Here is a 16,311-nt window from a genome sequence, read left to right as displayed (position 1 = left end):
GAGGTCCGCAAGGAGGTTCCCGCGGCCCGGGAGCGCGCCTCCTGCTGGTCTCCACAAATGACAAGCCCCCCACGGGTCTGGGCTTCCGCGGGGCGCGAGGTGCGCAGGAGCAACTCAGGACCCACGCCAGCTCCCCCGCGCCGCAGTGGTACGCGCCACTCCGAGCTCTGCGAGCCGCCGGCTGCGGGACGCCTTGAATGGAAGGTGCCGAGGCCGGAAGTGGAAAGGACCACTCGGGGGGACCAGGGGGTGGCACAAGCGTGACGCGTCTCCATTGAGGAACCGAAGCGATGAACATGGAGTTCCATGTGCGTCTTATGTAAAGTGAGCGACGGGCGCCGCCACCAATGGGCGTGCGGCGCTCGCAGGCCCGGCCTCCCAGATATGCAGATGAGGCGGCGCCACGGCCAATGGCGGGCGCGAGGGGCGGGCACGGCGCGCGCGGTCACGTTTTCCACTATGTGACAGCAGCGGTCGGCGCGGCGGCGGTGGCGGCGGCGGCGCGGAGGCTACTGGCTGCTCTAGGCGGCGGCGGGCGCGGGCCGGGCAGACGGAACGACGGGCCGACCCGGGGACGACAGATGGCGGACGCGGCGGGGCGGTGAGTGGCGCGGCTCGCCAGGCGGGTGTAGGTCGCGGCAGCGGCTCCTCGCTTACGTAACCGCCGCGGGCCGGGCGGGCCGCAGGCTGGCGGGCGGGGGTCCGGCGGCGCCGGCTCCCAAGGCTTTCGGGGCCGCTTGACGCCCTGGGCCGAGAACCGCCTTGGGAAGGGGTGTGCAGGACATTTTCGGCCTTACTCAAAATGCAGACGGTGACATTAACACGCACCCAAACTCTGCGAAGTAGGTACTAGTATTCCCGTTTTGCAGATTAAGAAACTGAGGTCCAGAGAGGTCAGGCAACTGAGTGACTGCTACACCAGACTGTGGTTCTTTAAATGATTTCCTTTAGGAATCAACTCTGCCCCCACCCTTGACCCCATGGGAGAGGAAGAAGGAACCCAGAGTCAGTTCAACTGTCCCTGGAGACGGCCACCTGGGAAGCTGGCTTCCTGCTCCCAGGCCATGGGTGAGCAGTGGTCCAGGAGTGGTGAGCAGAGACAAGAAAGCCAGGCCTGGGAATCCTGAGGGAGACCCCCTGACCTTTACCCAGTTTGCCCTGGCCTGGGCCACTATATTTATTCCTTCTCCCCAGAATGGATGGGGCCCACTTTGAGGTGAAGGACTCACATCATCCTTGTGGGGAGTGCCTGGGCTGCCAAGTACAGGCATGGAGGGGCGGGCGGTGGCCTGCCCCTCTCCAGGAAGGCTAGGGTAAAGGATGACAGCTTGGTTGCCAGGGTTTCTGTAACCCACACAGAAGGAACCAGTTTGGAAAGCTGATTCATACTCAGAGAACAAGGGAGGCAGAAGGCTCCTTGGAAATCAGCCAGGGCCACCCCTAGGCTTGACAGAAGAAGAAACTGAGGCACGCACGCAAGCCAGGTGCACACCACGGCAGGCCCAGGCCCCTTGGGGTCTTCCTATCACCCTGGGTCAGCGTGCCCTCCAGAGGGGCAAGAGGCCTGAGATTGGGTCCTGGGTCCTGAGAGGGCTGGTGCTTGGGAGGAGAGCTTCAGCTCCCCAAATGTTTAGAGCCCCGAGAGTCACCATGGCAGGACCCTCCTGGCACAGCCAGTTCACTGATCTCCCTTATTTGAAGGGGGTCCCCACCCTAGCCCACCTGGGCTTCCTGGTCCCAGGCTGAGTGTGGCTAAGAAGGACACAGGGCTGTCTGAAGACTGTGACTGGAAGCGTTTTTAAGCATAGAGCTAATCACTTTTTGTGAGTCGTGGATTATAATGGAATATAGGACTTCATTTTTTTCCTAAGTGGTAGCTTGTGTCGTGCCGTGTAGGGATGGTGCTGTGGGTGTTCACAGATGTCTGACACTGTCACCTTGATGTGGTTCATTGATACAGAACAAGTGCAGCCCCAGCTTTCTGTCGATACTAGAGCGCAGGCAGAGACCTGTGCCAGCCGTCTGGCTGCTGCTGGGTGACTGAGTTCTGCCCTGGGCCTAGGTTTCCTCATCTGCTTGGGGAGTCTCCAAGGTCCACTTTGACTCCAGGGTTTTAGGTTCTTGTCACCAGGAGAGGTTTCTGGCCCACGCCTGCTTTGGGGTCATGGGATGCCCCCGTGAGGCTATCTGCTGTGCCTAGAAGGTGGTAGGAGAGGCTCCTCTCATCTGTGCTGCTTCTCTCGCACACGGAACTTTCTGGGAGGCAGGCCTGTTGTTAGTGATGATGCAACTTCAGCAGGCCTCACAGACCGCAGGGCTGCATGCAGCTCAGGAAGGTCACTGGGTGGCTGGCAGGACCTCTTAGCGTGTAGTCAAAGAAAGAGCAGCGTGCCAGACTTTGCTCTTTCTTTGGAAAATCACCATATTCCATGAAGTCAACTGAAAACGCAGCCCCACTGTGTGCAGAAACCTCTGTGCCCTGCCCTTGTGGGAAGCGGCCCACCTGAAGACTCCGGGGAGAGCCAGCAGTGCAGACTGGGCTCTGCTGGTCCCCCCTGGGCCCAGGGCGTCCCTCCGGGGACCTGGCCCTCCTTTAAGTTTTTATGCTCATTGTATGTGCGTTCATAGCAAAGGAGTCCCTGTGTTCCCAAGCCTAGAGCAGACAGGGAGCAACAAGGGAGCAGCAGTGCTGGGGACAGGCCAAGACCACAGGGCGACCCAAGCAGCCGGCCGTGCTGTGGCTCCCCTGCATCCTTGAAGGGCTCCACATGCTCTCCCTAGGGGTGACGGAAGAAATCAGGACCTGTTTGCTTCAGCGCTGGGTAGAGTAAGAACAGCTGAGTTACATGAGAAACAAATGCCTAGTCTCCCTAGAACCCACCAACTTGCAGTCCCTGAACACAGAGGCCTGGGGGCCGCTACTTTGTATTATTATGGTTTTAAAAGCGTGCAGGAGAGCCCCAGGGAGGCCTGGACAATGCCTCTCCCCTGTGCCTTCTGCCCCTCCATATTTGGATAGCCCTGGTCACAGTTACTCAGCCGTCTCCATGGAGAACACAGCTGTTTATTTATCAGGACAAACATTTTCTCCAGATTACAGCAGTCTGGCCTCAGGGAGTTGGCTTCTACCAGGAAGTAGAAAACATGTTCTAATATTTGGGGTTGTAAATGCCGCAGGGCCTGCAGACGCACAGCACAAGCTGTCTGAGCCTGTTATGTAATGCTGGAAAGCAGGCGGAGTGGGCCGGCTCTGAGAAGCCAGAAGGCTAGTGGGCTTCTGGGATTGGGCTGGGGGCAGGGATGGAGGCGGAGCTGGTCACAAGGGTGTGTTCAGTTCAGGGACATGCATCCTGCTCTGACCTTACAATGTACATATCTGCACTTCCATCTCAAATAAGTGATCACAGAAGTTGCTGAACTCTTGGCTGAGCTCTGACTTCACCAGCAGTTCCTATCAGGCAGGGAGGGACTGACAGGAGAATCCCCCGAGCCAGCTGCAGCCTCCCGCGCCTGGCTCGCTGCTCCAGTTCTTTTTGTTTAACTATTTATCCTGGTGGTGGTTGGGAGGAAGAGGTGGCTGCAGGCCTGCGGTCAGGTATGGATGGCTGTGAGAGTTAAAGGGCAGTGCACTGAGCCCCGGAACCCAGCAGCCAGCATCAGCAGCTGCTACCCCAGGGTCCCCCCTTCCCCTTCCCACCAGATCCTGATCTCATCCCTGACCGTACTTTCTTAATCGCCTCTGTCTGGTCACGGATGTGGCCAGATGACCTGGTCAGGGTGCAAGCCCAGCTTCTTAGTCTGACCATTGTTTGGGGGTAGAACCAGTAGGGGGATGTGTGTAAAGAGGGCATCAAGAACCTCTTGGGCCGGCAGCCAGCCAGCCCTTTCTCAGCCAGGCTGGCCTCTACCCCATTGCACCCCCTTAGAGAGCACCCCACCTGGGTCTGGCAGTGTGGCCCCCGTAGTACTGGGGACACATTTGTAAGTCTGCTTGGACCAGCAGGTCGGTTCTGCCAGCTTGGCAAAATGAGGTGGGTCCATTTGAGAGCGAGAATAACAGGCTTCAGCCCCAAGGCCTGGTCTGTTGTTCCCACTTTGGCCAGGCTTGCCCGGTCCTCTCTGCAAAAAGATGCACCCTTCCCCTCAGGTGATCTCGTGGCACCAATGAACCCTATTCAGACAGGTTCCCAGGGACTGGAACCTGGGGACAGCCTGGAGCCCCAGGAGCTCATGCAGAGCCCCAGGCAGTGCAGGGTGCTACAGGCAGCTCCGTTGCCTGGGGGGTGGGGTGTCCCCGAACTCAGTCCTTTAAACCAAGCCAGAGACAGCTCCCTGCCAGTGAACTCTCTCTCTATCTCTCTGTCTCTGTCTCTCTCTGTCTCTCTCTGTCTCTCTCTCTCTCTCTCTGTCCTTTAAATCACCTTTGTGGTCCAGCTGTTTCTCTAGTTACTCAGGTACTTTCTTAGGTTTTTTTTTCCCCCCTTAATCCCAATCACCTATAAGAGACAGGAACTTTGTTTTAGAACTTTTTTTTTTTTTTTGGTTCTGGGCATTGAACCCAGACCTCTCTACTATGAGAACATCCCCAAGCCCTTATTATTTTATATTTTGAGACAGGGTCTCCCTAAATTGCTGAGGCTAGCCTTGAACTTGGGGTCCTCCTGTCTCAGCCTCCTGAATCTTGGGATTAAAGGCATGGCCACTGTGCCTGACAAGCATGAACAATTACCTGCATTTTAGAGACGAGGAAATAAGGCACAGAAAGATTACACACCCAGAAAGCAGTGAAACCCAGCTGAACCCTGGCCCTCCAGGACCCGTTCACTCACCTGCCCTTCCTTCCTCTGCCGCCGTCCTAACCTCTCCCAGCAGAAAGGGCAGGCTTCCCACCTGGAGGGGGGCTGTGGGGATGAGGTGGGGTCCAGGATGTTCAGGGGTTGGGAGTGCACAAGGCCCTCAGCCCCTTAGCGGCTCTAGGAACCTCAGTGAGAGCCCGAGGAAGACCTCTGCCACCCTGCAGTCCCCCTCAGTCCCCCCGAGTGTCAGGCAGACCTGCTCAGGACTCTCCAGCAGGGCCCATGTCACTCAGAGTAAAGCCCCTGCAGGTTGCTGCATCACCCGGCCCATCACCTCCTGCCCTGACATTGCTCCAGCCTTGTCCACCCTTCCCAAAGGCTGGGCACTGGCCAGCCTGGGGACCCTGTGCTTGCCGTCCTCTGCCTAGAGCGTCCCCTCTCCAGCTGCCCACGCTCTTGGTCTGTCGGGTGAGTCCCCTGGACACCGACTCTGGATGAACCTTAAATGTCTGAACTTTACTGGGACGTACAATCACGGGTGGCCAGAGGGAAGTAACAGAAATAAGGGGAAGCCGTCGCTGGTGGCACACAGGCGACACCCTCCTGAGATGATGCCTCGCCTCATAAAATACCCAGTTGGCCACTCAGCACCTTGGAGCCTCATCAGAAGGCTGTTCAAAAAGAAGGCAAAGCAAAGGGAGGAGGGGCGCTGCCCCCAGCCCTGGCTGCCCGCAGTCCAGGTGCTCTCAGAGTGAGCTCCTTCCCGGCACTTCCTCATGGGGCCTTTTGTGGCAGCTGGGGAGCAAGGCCACCTCAGGGTGTGGGGCTCCACCCCAGTCCTTGTGTGGTGGAAGGAGCCAGGGACTCTGGCACTGCAGGTGTGAGGCCTGGAGGCCCCTGGGTGTCCCCGGGTTGGGAGGAGCAGTGGCTGCAGACTCGGGTACAAGGTCTTGCCAAGTAGCTCCTGCACGCAGGGCACCACGCTCCCCGCCCTGCCCCCTCCGGTGTCCTGGCTGCTGCCTGCTTTGCTGGTTTCCCCTTCGCACCCAGAAATACCTGTGTGCTCCAGCTCCTCTTGCCTTTCTGTGACCCACTAGAAGGTCAGCACAGGGGCAGGAGTGCCCACTGCGCCTGCACGGCCGGCCTCAGCGCCGCAGGCAGGCTCAGGAGGCAGGGCCTGGGGCATGCCCTGGCCTTTCCAGCATCCTTCTGGTGATTCACATCTCATCTTCCCACTTCCTCTGAACGCCACTCACTGTCCTCTGTGCCAGTGCACCACAGTCTGTGGCATCTTGGGCTTTACGCCTGCAGCGGCATCGGCCAGGTCCATGGTCCAGCAAGGAGCACCCAGTGCCCCTGCCCTTGTGCAGCTTGTGCTCTGGAGGGGACAAACAGAGCGGGGATGAGAAGGAGCCACGGTGACGTGGCGATGGGGGTGTCTGCAGGAGAATGCCATGGGCATGAGGGAGCAGCACATGCAGAGCCCCAAGGTCAGGATCAAGGGCTGGAGGAGTATGCGAGACCACAGGAGGGCAGACCTCAGAGCCGGGCTCTAAGCACCTGCCTGGTGGTCGTGAGCCAGTGCTCCTTCCACCAGAATCGCTCCTCCTGGAGCCGAGCAGGTGGAGGCAGGAGCCCAGCTGGGGAGTTGAGGCTGGGCCCAGGGCCAGGGCAGTCGTGTGGGATGGTGGCCTGATGGCTGCAGGCAGCTCCTACAGCGGCACTTCCAGGCCTTGCACACCACACGGTGCTCACATAGCTTGTGACAGGCATGGGAATTTCTGTGTGTTGGACAAGTGGGGTGGGTGCCCACAAGTCCCCCCAGAGAAGCTCTGGGACACACTCTGAGCACCGAGCTGGCGTCCTTCCTCACTAGCACACCTCTGGTGACCTGCTGGTAAACAGTCTCTTCCTCTGCACTCTTTTAATGCTGTTGGGCTGTGCACCTCCCACAAGTTCACATGTTTTGGGGGCTCCCCTGTGGCAAGGGCTTACAGAATCTGGACTTTGTCCTCCTCTTCCCAAGAGATAGCAGCCTTCACTCTTTCGTTGAAGTAGTAGAACTTCCACCAAGTGCTAGACGATGCCAGAACACTGGGCTTGCCTTAACTGAACGATGCTGGTCTTTTGGACATAATGACTCCAGATACTGAGCTCCAGCTGTGTGCACCCAACACCCAGCGTCCCTGGCTGAGCCTCCTCCCTCTCCATCTGTGTCCTCTCAAAGCTACACGTGGACGTTCACTTCTGGGCACCGCACACCAGAAGAGATGTGCAGGAGCGCTGCGCCTCTGCCTCCCTCCAAGGCCACCTCTTGTTCCTGTTTGATGCTGGTGGCTTTTTCTTCTCTTCCTGAAAATATGAGTCACATCAGGATGGTGGCCACTGTCATTTTGCCTGGTGCTCATGGCGTCATCAGCTCAGGACGGTTTCTTCACGGGCATCCTTCATAGTGGTTTCTGTCTCCGTGTCCTGTGTTCGTGTCTTTCGGAAAGGACCGTTACCTGTAGTGTCCTGATTGCTTGGCCGTCTCCTTCATTCCCGTCCCTGGGCCTCGGCCATGCGGGTGGCGTTTTCGCCTCAGCCTGTGGCCCTTTTCCTCCTTCCTTGCTTGTGTCATTGAGCCCGTCTTGTCGTGAGCTCCTGTCCAGGAGGGGCGCAGTGCTGTCCCCAACGTGCCATCTCTTCCTCCTGCTGTGCGTCCTCTCAAGCACCCTGTGTGGCTCTTGCCTGTGCCTGTGAACTAGACAGGCCTCCTCGGCCCGCTGGGTTCTCCCCACGCCTGGGCAATTCCGCAGGAGGTGCTGGCGAGGGAAGGCGCTGGGGCTCAGTGGTGCAGCCTCCTGGGCCCTTGTGGGGACCTGCCTCTGCTTGTGGCCTGGGTGGTTTGGACCCTCTCTCTGCGAGGTCCTATTGGAGACCTGAGGCTGTTCAGCGTTCAGGAGACTCTCCTTTCCTGTCAGTGGCAGTGGGATCTGCAGTGGGGTCTGCAGTGGGGTCTGCAGCGCTTGCTTCCTGAGGGCGGAGAGTGGAGGCTCGGGATGGCTGTCCTCGGCTCTGCTTCTGTCTGACCTTCAACTATCGGGGCGCGCCTTTGTTTCGCGACAAATTGTTGAAATCCCATGAGATTCCTGGGCTGCAGAAAACCCACGGCTCTATGATCCTTGCTCATTTTGTGTGGGTTCTGGAGGGAAGGGGTGGAAGAGGAATCCAAAAACCATTCCCTCCTTTTGTTCTGCCCTGGGAAGGCCTGAGCGGAGGACACAGTGCCACACCGGGCCAGAGTCAGGCACTGGGAAAACCTCTGAGCCTGGGCCGTGGCAGGAGGCCCTGCCCTAGTGACCCTGGTGGGATGGAGGAGTCGCCTTCAGAGTCGGGCCAGTCTGTCGCCCCGGCAAGTTCCTTACCCGGAGCTCCTTGCACACAGGGTACAGGGTGCTCACAGTGGGACCAAGACGCGGTGTGGATTCCTGCTGGCTTGTTTCCCTGAGCACAAGGAAGCAGGGGACATTCTGCCCCATGGTGCTGCCGCCCACGAAGCCAGAGCCCACAGGCCCCTTCCTCCTGGGCTTCCTAGGCTTGGTGCCTGGAGGCAGAGGAGGGAAGCTGGGTGCTTGTTCCTGGAGGCCGCAGCGGGGCTGGGTTCTCCTGCCCCTGCTCTTGTCCCACCAGGCTGAGGTGAGGACAGCTTCTCCCCGCCCTCACCACTTCACATTTTGATGGTTTCCTCAGGCCTGACCCCCCTTGAGTGCCCAGCTTAAGTGAGCGTCTGCTTCCTCCTGGGTCATGCCTTTGTTGCCCAGGGACATCTAACCATCTCCCATCCTTGGGCTCATGGCCTCCTGCCTCTAACCAGTCCCCCTCCCACACATTCCCTGACCGCTCACCCCCCAGTCAGTCACCAGGAAGCCTCGGTGCTGATCTTACCCTAATACCACCCCTCCACACATCTGCCCCCAAAGCACCTAAGGTGAAGCTTCTGTCGGGTGGCTGTGGGGACATCTCCGCATGCAAGCCGAGTCCCGTGGCTCTGGTGCTCCTAACCACTCAGGTGGGGGTAAGGACTGCTCCCCACTCGCAGAGGTCTCTGTCCCAAACCCAAGCTCTCTGCGGGGCTGGGAACCCTGGTCTCCTGGTGCCCTCTCCACCCCACCAGCCTCACCTCTCCCACGGGCCCCACCCTCAGCTGGTCTGCAACTTGCCATGTGGGATGGCCAAGATTGTTGAACCCAGCTGCTCCGTGTCACCTGGGGATATTATAAAATGCAGCTCCTGGGCCCTGCGTCCCATTTGACATGACTGTGTGCTTCCCAGAGCCTCGCCCCTGCTGGCTGGTGGCTACTGGTGTTCTTGTCTGCCTCCCATAGGCCCTGGGTGCCTCGGTGTTGGGCTGAGGGTCCAGTGCAGCTGGCCCCAGGTGGGTGCTCAGGACACAGGAGGAGGTGGAGGAGTGGGCATGGTCCATCTCCACTGCTGCTGTTCCAGGCAGATGTGCAGGAAGGTGCCAGGGGCTGCGTCCCTCGCTGGCCCCTGCGGTCACCCCCTGCGGTCACCCTGCATGCTCTTCTTAATGCTTGGGAACGTGCCTGTCTTTGCCAGCTTCATTTTGGAGCCCAACATGAATGGATTTGCGGAATTTCCCCCCAGCACCGGTGACCCCACCAAGGAGCTCATGGACGCCCAGCCAAGCCAGGCCTTGCTCCAGGAAGATGTGGACATGAGCAGTGGCTCAAGTGGGAATGAAAACTGCTCCATGGGGCGGGACTCCCAGGGCAGCGACTGCGAGGACAACGGGAAGGAGCTGGGGATGCTGGTGGAGCCCGCCAACACCCGGGAGAGGTCAGTCAGCGCACGTGGCTGTCTCTGTGTGTCTCATCGCCCTGTGATGGGGTCCATTCGCACCTTTCAGTCATGGTGTGTGAGTTTTTCAAGGTTTCTGAAAATCCTGTTAACGCAGAGTGATTAAACTGAACTGGGTCCATTCCTCCTCACAGGACAGCCGCTGTCATCAATATATTTCTCATGTTTGATGACAGCAGACACCAGGGACAGGAGCTCTGGGAGGGTCAGCCAGCGGCCAGCCCCCCCATGGGAGGCGCACAGGCCCTCTGCCCTGGTTCCCACCTCTCAGCCGGCTGGCTCCCTGGTGTCTGCAGGTGCCGTGCTCTGTCATCTCGCCTGTCCTTCCTTCTGCCCTCCTCCTTTTCTCCTGGGGATAGAACCCAGGGCCTTGGTGTGTCAGGCAGGTGCTCTGCACTGAGCCACCCCACCTCATGATGTCACCCTCTCTTGCCACGGTGTCACGGGGCCTGTTTCCTCCGGTTGGCAGGGAGGAAGCGGGGAAGCACACGGCTGCTGAGTTTGGTTTACCTCCGGCTTGTGCAGCCCTGGTGCCTTTGGCCTTGCAGTGACAGAGCCCCAGGGCAGTGCCCCCACCCTCCCCTGCCCAGTGGCCAAAGGTGAGGCCCGCCAGAACCCCCAAAGGACACTTGTTAGAGGAGTCTAAAGACTTGACACTGGAGGTCAGGCCTGGGGGTGACAGGGCTCCTCCAGGCTCTGTGCACTGGGTGCACAGCATGCCCTGTGCACTGGGTGCTCCCTGGCCACCCAGGCACCCGCTGTCCCAGGGGCTTCTCTGTGTGGGCTACACCCGGAGCCCCTCCCGGCTCTACTCTGAGCCAACCTTGCCTGCGTGCTGGGCAGCTCATCAGGAATCTTCTTCCCTCTTTGGGGATATTTGGAACAAATTATCCTCCTCATGTGCCACATGCATTTCTAAATCACCTCTGGGACAAATCCTGCTCTTAATCCTGAGCATGGGGGCCCACCGTGGCTCAGAGCCTGGTTTCCATCATTCTCTCTGCCCTCTGCCCCATCGGCCTTGTCCAGGTGTCCAGGCTGCCTCTCACCTCTTCATCTTGCATGAAGACCCTTCTCACAAATTCCCCTTCCTCTTCTCTGAGCTCATGGTTCACATTCACGTCCAGGAAGCCACTCACTGTCCTTTGTCATCCCCACCATGTAGTGGGACAGGCAAGGGGCACAGCCCACTGACAAGGTCTGCTCCTTTAGACTGGGGCTGGCCAGCAGCCCTTCCTGGGAAGCCCCGTGGCAGCTGGAGGGGCTCCGGCACTCACGGGGTCAGGGCAGCGGTCTCACCAGGGCAGCATCTCCCAGCAGAACTTGGCACTTCTGCAAGCACTCGTGGTTGTCATGACTAGCAGGTGTGGTGGCCATGGAGGGTAGGCCAGGGACCATGAGCCCCCGCAGGGCCTGCAGGAGCTCCCCAGGCCATGTTCCTAGTGAAGGGTGTGGGACGCTCACACGGACCTCTGTTTCCTGGCTCCACAGCAGCGAGCAGTGTGCCAAAGCCGACGCACACCGAGAGCTGGTAAGAACGCTGAGAGAGCTGAAGGTCCACCTCCCCGCGGACAAGCAGGCCAAGGGCAAGGCCAGCACCTTGGCGACCCTGAAATACGCCCTGAGGAGCGTGAAGCAGGTGAAAGGTAGGCCTGCTTTACACCTCCACTCTCCGCTGGGAAACGAGGTTTGAACCCAGGTGTCGGTACCTCAGGTGTGTCACCTTTCTGACACTCCTCCTGAAGTAGCAGAAGGAAATCATAAAATCGTGGTGAAGTGCAATGGAAACCTCGTTCCTGGAAGTTTCCTGTGGTGGTGGGCTTTCAGAGGGGAGAAGCAGGTAGGAAGGAGACATCTGTGTGCCACAGCCAGTGGCGCTGACCTGGGCTGCGTCAGGCCCGTGCAGGAGAGTCCAGTGTCTTCTAGACTCTGACGGGGAGGTGGTGTTGGGATCATGGCTTGAGTCACCTGCAGTTTGTGAGCCGCCATGGGCCAGAATACAGTCAAAGCAAAGCACCTCTCAGCCTTTTGCTGAGGACCTGCCACCTGTAGTACAGGATGTGAAGGGCATCACCAGATCTCAGAGCTGCTCAATTCACGGACTCAGGTGGCACACTCCCTGTTTACTTAAAAATGTATAAATTTCTGCCCTTGTGGTCATTTCAACCAGGAAGGAGGGAGGCAGGGCAGAGGGCCACCATCATAAGCACATGGTCATGGGGGCCTCCAAAATGTAGATCCTGTTCCCATTTATACACATTTGGACTTTATATCAGAAAATAGAATATGAGGGCTGGGGTTGTGGCTCAGTGGCACAGCACTAGCCTGGCACACGTGAGGCACTAGGTTCAATCCTCAGACCACATAAAAATAAATGAATCAATAAAGGCATTGTGTCCATCTACAACTAAAAATATTTTTTAAAAAAGTAAAGAAATTAGGGGCTGGGGATATGGCTCAAGTGGTAGAGTGCTCGCCTGGCATGCATGCAGCCCGGGTTCAATCCTCAGCACCACATACCAACAAAGATGTTGTGTCCGCCGAGAACTAAAAAATAAATATTAAAAATTCTCTCTCTCTCTCTCTTTCCTCTCTCACTCTCTCTTTAAAAAAAAAAGTAAAGAAATTAAATATGAAAGAGCTTTTAAAATTGGCCAGTGATGAATAAAACTAAGACTTTTGTGTGAGTACATGACCGAGCTCCTCCAGAGGCAGACTGGACACCTGGACAAGGCCGTTGGGGTCCCTGACACCTGCTGTGGGTCCCACAGACATACCACCAAGTCCAGAGGCTCCCAGCCCAGCCCTGCAGTCAGCCTGGGCTCCTCTGGCTCTTCCCACGCTGGCCCTTCCATCAGGTGGGGTCCTCGTCTCTGGGTCTCAAGTGGCTGCAGGTGCCTCTGTCTCCAGGACAGTCAGGAAATGCTGTGCAAGCGCTGGGCACCAGCTGTTGGACCGCAGGCCTGATAGCCAGCAGCTCAGCCCAAGGCCCCTGACTGGGGCATCCAAGGATGGCTCCGCCCAGAAGCCACAGTCCCTGCCAGGGATAGTGCTGTGAGTTTCCAGCGTCTAGTTGTCTCCATCGTTAGGAGAGCACTGCAGGAGTCCAGGAGGAAGTGTCCACGTGAGCATCCCAAGCTCACAGCCTGGGCTCCCGCTTTGTGTCACAGTGAAACTGCCTGCCCCGACCACTGAGGAATCCTTAGCTGTGTGGGTCCATCGTAACGAGCAGGCACACAGTAGCATCTTGCTGGGGCGGGAAGGGAGGCCAGGTGGTGCTGGTGAAGGTCACTCTATTCCACCTTTGCTCACTGTCACATCTTGTGCTGACAGCCAGGGGACCCTGCGTGTTCACACACGCATCAGACAGAGCGGGCAGCTGAGGCCCAGTGGGGCAGCAGCTCCCTCCTGGTGCTGTCCTGGGCCCGGCACACAGTGAGCAGGGCTTGTTGCCAGCAGCTGGGGGGCGGGGGGCGTCTTTCGGACGCCTTCAAGCTTCACGCTTGGACAGCTTCTGCTGGCAGTTGGCAGGTGGCTGGTGCCTCTGGCCCTGAGCCAGTATAGGAGGCCCCTCTGCCCTCCCACTTGGGTTCCACTTCCGGGTGTGCCCCTCTGTCCTGCGTCTTTCCCTCCCTGAGCCCGCGGTCTCTTTGTGACAGTTAATGTAGGGTCTACGGAGTGAGATTGCTGCTAGTCAGTGCTGGGCAGGCCTGAGACAGCGTGAGGGCACCTGCTGCCCCTGGGCCCGGGCACTGTGGAAGGTGGGGCCCTGGAGCTGCCTGCCTGGGAAAGGGCTCCTGTTCCCGAGGGAGCAGCTGGAGGTGGAGATCTGCCCAGCCGCTCTGCTGTCAGCTAACGTGTGGGCTGGGTACCTTCCTCCTTGGCATCTGCAGGAACCTAGGAGCTTGGGAGCTCTGCCAAATCGAGAAGTTTCCTACCTTTGCAGCGGTTCATATCTTGGTTTGGGAGCACACTCACAAGGTGGAGAAGTGAAAGACAGATAATGTGGCCCTGGGTCCAAAGGTCGCATCCCACTGCAGGAAGCCCTGCTCCGCTCCCTGGTCAGACTCCAGAACACAGCCCTCGGCTTTTGCCTAGAGGGGGAGCCGCTGCAGCCTGTGGGCAGTAATGCCCAGGGACAGGCCCTGCCCACTGGGTGAGCCAGTGAGGTGGGCTCAGGTGGAGGCACTCCTTACAGTGGGGCATTGCTACTGCGCCTGCTGTTTTTTTTAACCCAGGGACACTGCACCACTGAGCTACATCCCCAGCCCCCTTTTCACCTAGGTAGAGCATCTGATGGACCACGCCAGGGGTCAGATGCAGGGGCTGCCACCACTGTCCCAAGTAGAAAAATCAATGTTGCTTCATGATTTAAGGCCCTTCTGGAGAAAGAACTCTGTGCCCATATTATTTTAAATAGCGTATTTCAGAGTGTCTGTCTGGAGATTGCTCCATTCTCTTGAATGTAGGTATCTGCTTTCCTAAAATAAACCCCAGGCTCGCCTCTGAAAATAAGACGGGGTGTCAGTCGCTTTGTAGAGCTCTGTAAGCGAAGGCCTGACGCAGCTCAGGGGGCAGCCAGCACGGCGGCGTGTCAGGGTGTGCCGCTTGGGAGCTCCGTGTCCGGTCACCACTGTCTGCGTCCCTCCCACTGCAAGGGTGTGCCTTCGCCCGCTGAGCGCGACCTTGTTTCTCCTGCAGCGAATGAGGAGTATTTCCAGCTGCTCATGTCCAGCGACAGCCAGCCCTGCTGCGCAGGCGTGCCTTCCTACACGGTGGCGCAGGTGGAGGGTGCCACCTCGGAGTACGTCCTGAAGAACGCGGTGAGTCCTGCGTGGGGCGCACAGCAGGGAGGTCCACGCCTCTATAGAGGAGGGTGACGCCGCGGCTCCAGGACGGTGGTGCCTCTTCCCTAAGCTCTGTCCTCACCCCTGGCGGACTCCATCCTGTAGGTCTCCAGTGTCAGAGAAGCCCAGCTGCTCCCACACTGGGGGTCCAGGTCTTCGTGTCCTCACTATGAGGAGACAGATTGGTGACTGTCCACTTGCCCAGGCTTAGTGGTCCATGTTTTTTTAAGTATTTTTTTTAGTTGCAGATGGACATAAAGCCTTTGTTTTATTGGATTATTTAAATCGCGGCCGAGATTCGAGCCCAGTGCCTCACACATGCTGCGCCCCCGCCCCAGCCCTGGTCCGTGGTTTTCTGAGCCCTGTGGAGGTGGACCTGAATGTTGGGGGAGGCAGATTCTGTGGGACTGGACGGAAGGACCAACAGAGACCCAGCGTGAGCTGGAATCGGGTGAAGCTGGCCTCAACAGGGCTCCCTCATCCTTCCCATCCCCTTCCTCCAGCCTAACCACCAGGCAGCCTGTCACCGAGCCTTGAGGGCCAGGTGGCTCCTGTGCAGAGCCCCAGAGCCCCAGCAGACAGGCCGGTGAGCAGAGGGGAGGGCTGCCTCTCCACCTTCCAGGGCACCCCACGTAGGCTCCAAGAGCTCCAAGTCCCAGCCAGCGGAATGCCTGGCACTGCCAGGGTGCCGGCCACCTGGCTGGCTTCGATGGGGCATTGCTGTGTTGTTTCAGATATCATGGTGACCCCAACAGGGGCACAGGGAAGCAGAGTTGGGCTGGCCAGGGCCAAGGCCCAGAGACCCACCTGGCTGCCCCAGCCAGCTCACTCTAGTCTGACGGCCCCCAGTCTGACCAGCTGTCCGGTCCTGTCTGGCTGTGGTCACTGGGGGCATATTTTTTTTTTTTCAGGATATGTTTGCTGTGGCCGTGTCCCTGGTCACTGGGAAGATCCTGTACATCTCTGACCAAGTCGTGTCCATCTTCCGCTGTAAGAGAGAGGCCTTTGGGGACGCTCAGTTCGTGGCGTTCCTGGCGCCCCAGGACGTCAGCGTGTTCCACAGCTGCACCACCCCTTGCAAGCTCCCGCCCTGGAGCGTGTGCGGCGGAGTAGGTGAGACCTGGGCCCTGCTGTGTCCCCGGGTGGGGCTGGCTCCTCCTCACCTCTGCCAGGAGGACACCCACGGAGCCCTCCTGGGGCTGCCAGCCGCCCACTCTGCCATAGGAGAAAGGTGAAGAGCTCCGTCTCTTCAGAGTAAATTTGGAGGAAAAAAAAAAAACCTTTTTGTAAATTCTAGAGAGATTTCCAAAAATGGCAGCGTGTTAGAAATATCGTTCTCCCTGGAGCTGGAAGCTGGCTGTGAGGCAGAGGGCGGGGAGACGCGGTGTGTCTGTGGAGCAGCCGTGGTGGCAGCCTGAGTCCGGCTGGGGCCCTCTGGGTGCAGACCTCTGGCTCTCTAGGCGTGGCGCCCAGATAGTCTGCCCAGGGCTGCCCACGGCTGCCAGGCTCCCTGCCCCGTCAGCACCCACCTTTCTTCCCTGGAGCCAGCGTTGGCCTGGCTGCCCGTGGCCTCTCCTGCCTGCTCCCCTCCAGCCCTCCTCCTGCCCATCACCTGTCCCCACCTGCTGTGGTTTAAGATGAGTTTTCCCCTCTGAAACTGCGTTGAGGTTTGTCACTGTGGTCGTGTAAGGTGGGACCTTCAAGAGGTGATGGGTCATTGGGAGGACCTGACGCCTTTCCAGGAGAGAGTTCTTGCTCCCTCCTGCTGTCTCTGCCTGGCCTCCTCTTGCCTGTGCGCTTGCTGCCAC

The 16,311-nt window shown here is 58.7% G+C and overlaps 1 protein-coding gene across 6 annotated transcripts in view; it reads left to right on the top strand.

Moving 5' to 3' along the window:
* Positions 1-332: 332 nt before the first annotated feature.
* The window catches only part of Per2 (period circadian regulator 2), a 41,520-nt gene continuing 25,541 nt past the window's right edge, over positions 333-16,311 (top strand). For 3 of the 6 annotated variants that reach the window (XM_078018358.1, XM_013359167.4, XM_078018359.1), the window contains exons 1-5: positions 433-601; positions 9,396-9,635; positions 11,148-11,302; positions 14,358-14,479; positions 15,415-15,616. In XM_078018358.1, the coding sequence (XP_077874484.1) occupies positions 582-601; positions 9,396-9,635; positions 11,148-11,302; positions 14,358-14,479; positions 15,415-15,616 (739 nt within the window). In that variant the 5' untranslated portion in view covers positions 433-581. Of the gene's footprint in view, positions 602-9,395; positions 9,636-11,147; positions 11,303-14,357; positions 14,480-15,352; positions 15,617-16,311 lie in introns of those variants that run through there. The other 3 variants (XM_021727032.3, XM_078018357.1, XM_040268101.2) reach the window with 3 other exon arrangements.

The sequence above is a fragment of the Ictidomys tridecemlineatus genome, chromosome 7, assembly GCF_052094955.1.
Source record: "Ictidomys tridecemlineatus isolate mIctTri1 chromosome 7, mIctTri1.hap1, whole genome shotgun sequence".
Classification (NCBI taxonomy): Eukaryota; Metazoa; Chordata; class Mammalia; order Rodentia; family Sciuridae; genus Ictidomys; species Ictidomys tridecemlineatus.
This window is presented reverse-complemented; position numbering and strand designations above follow the sequence as displayed.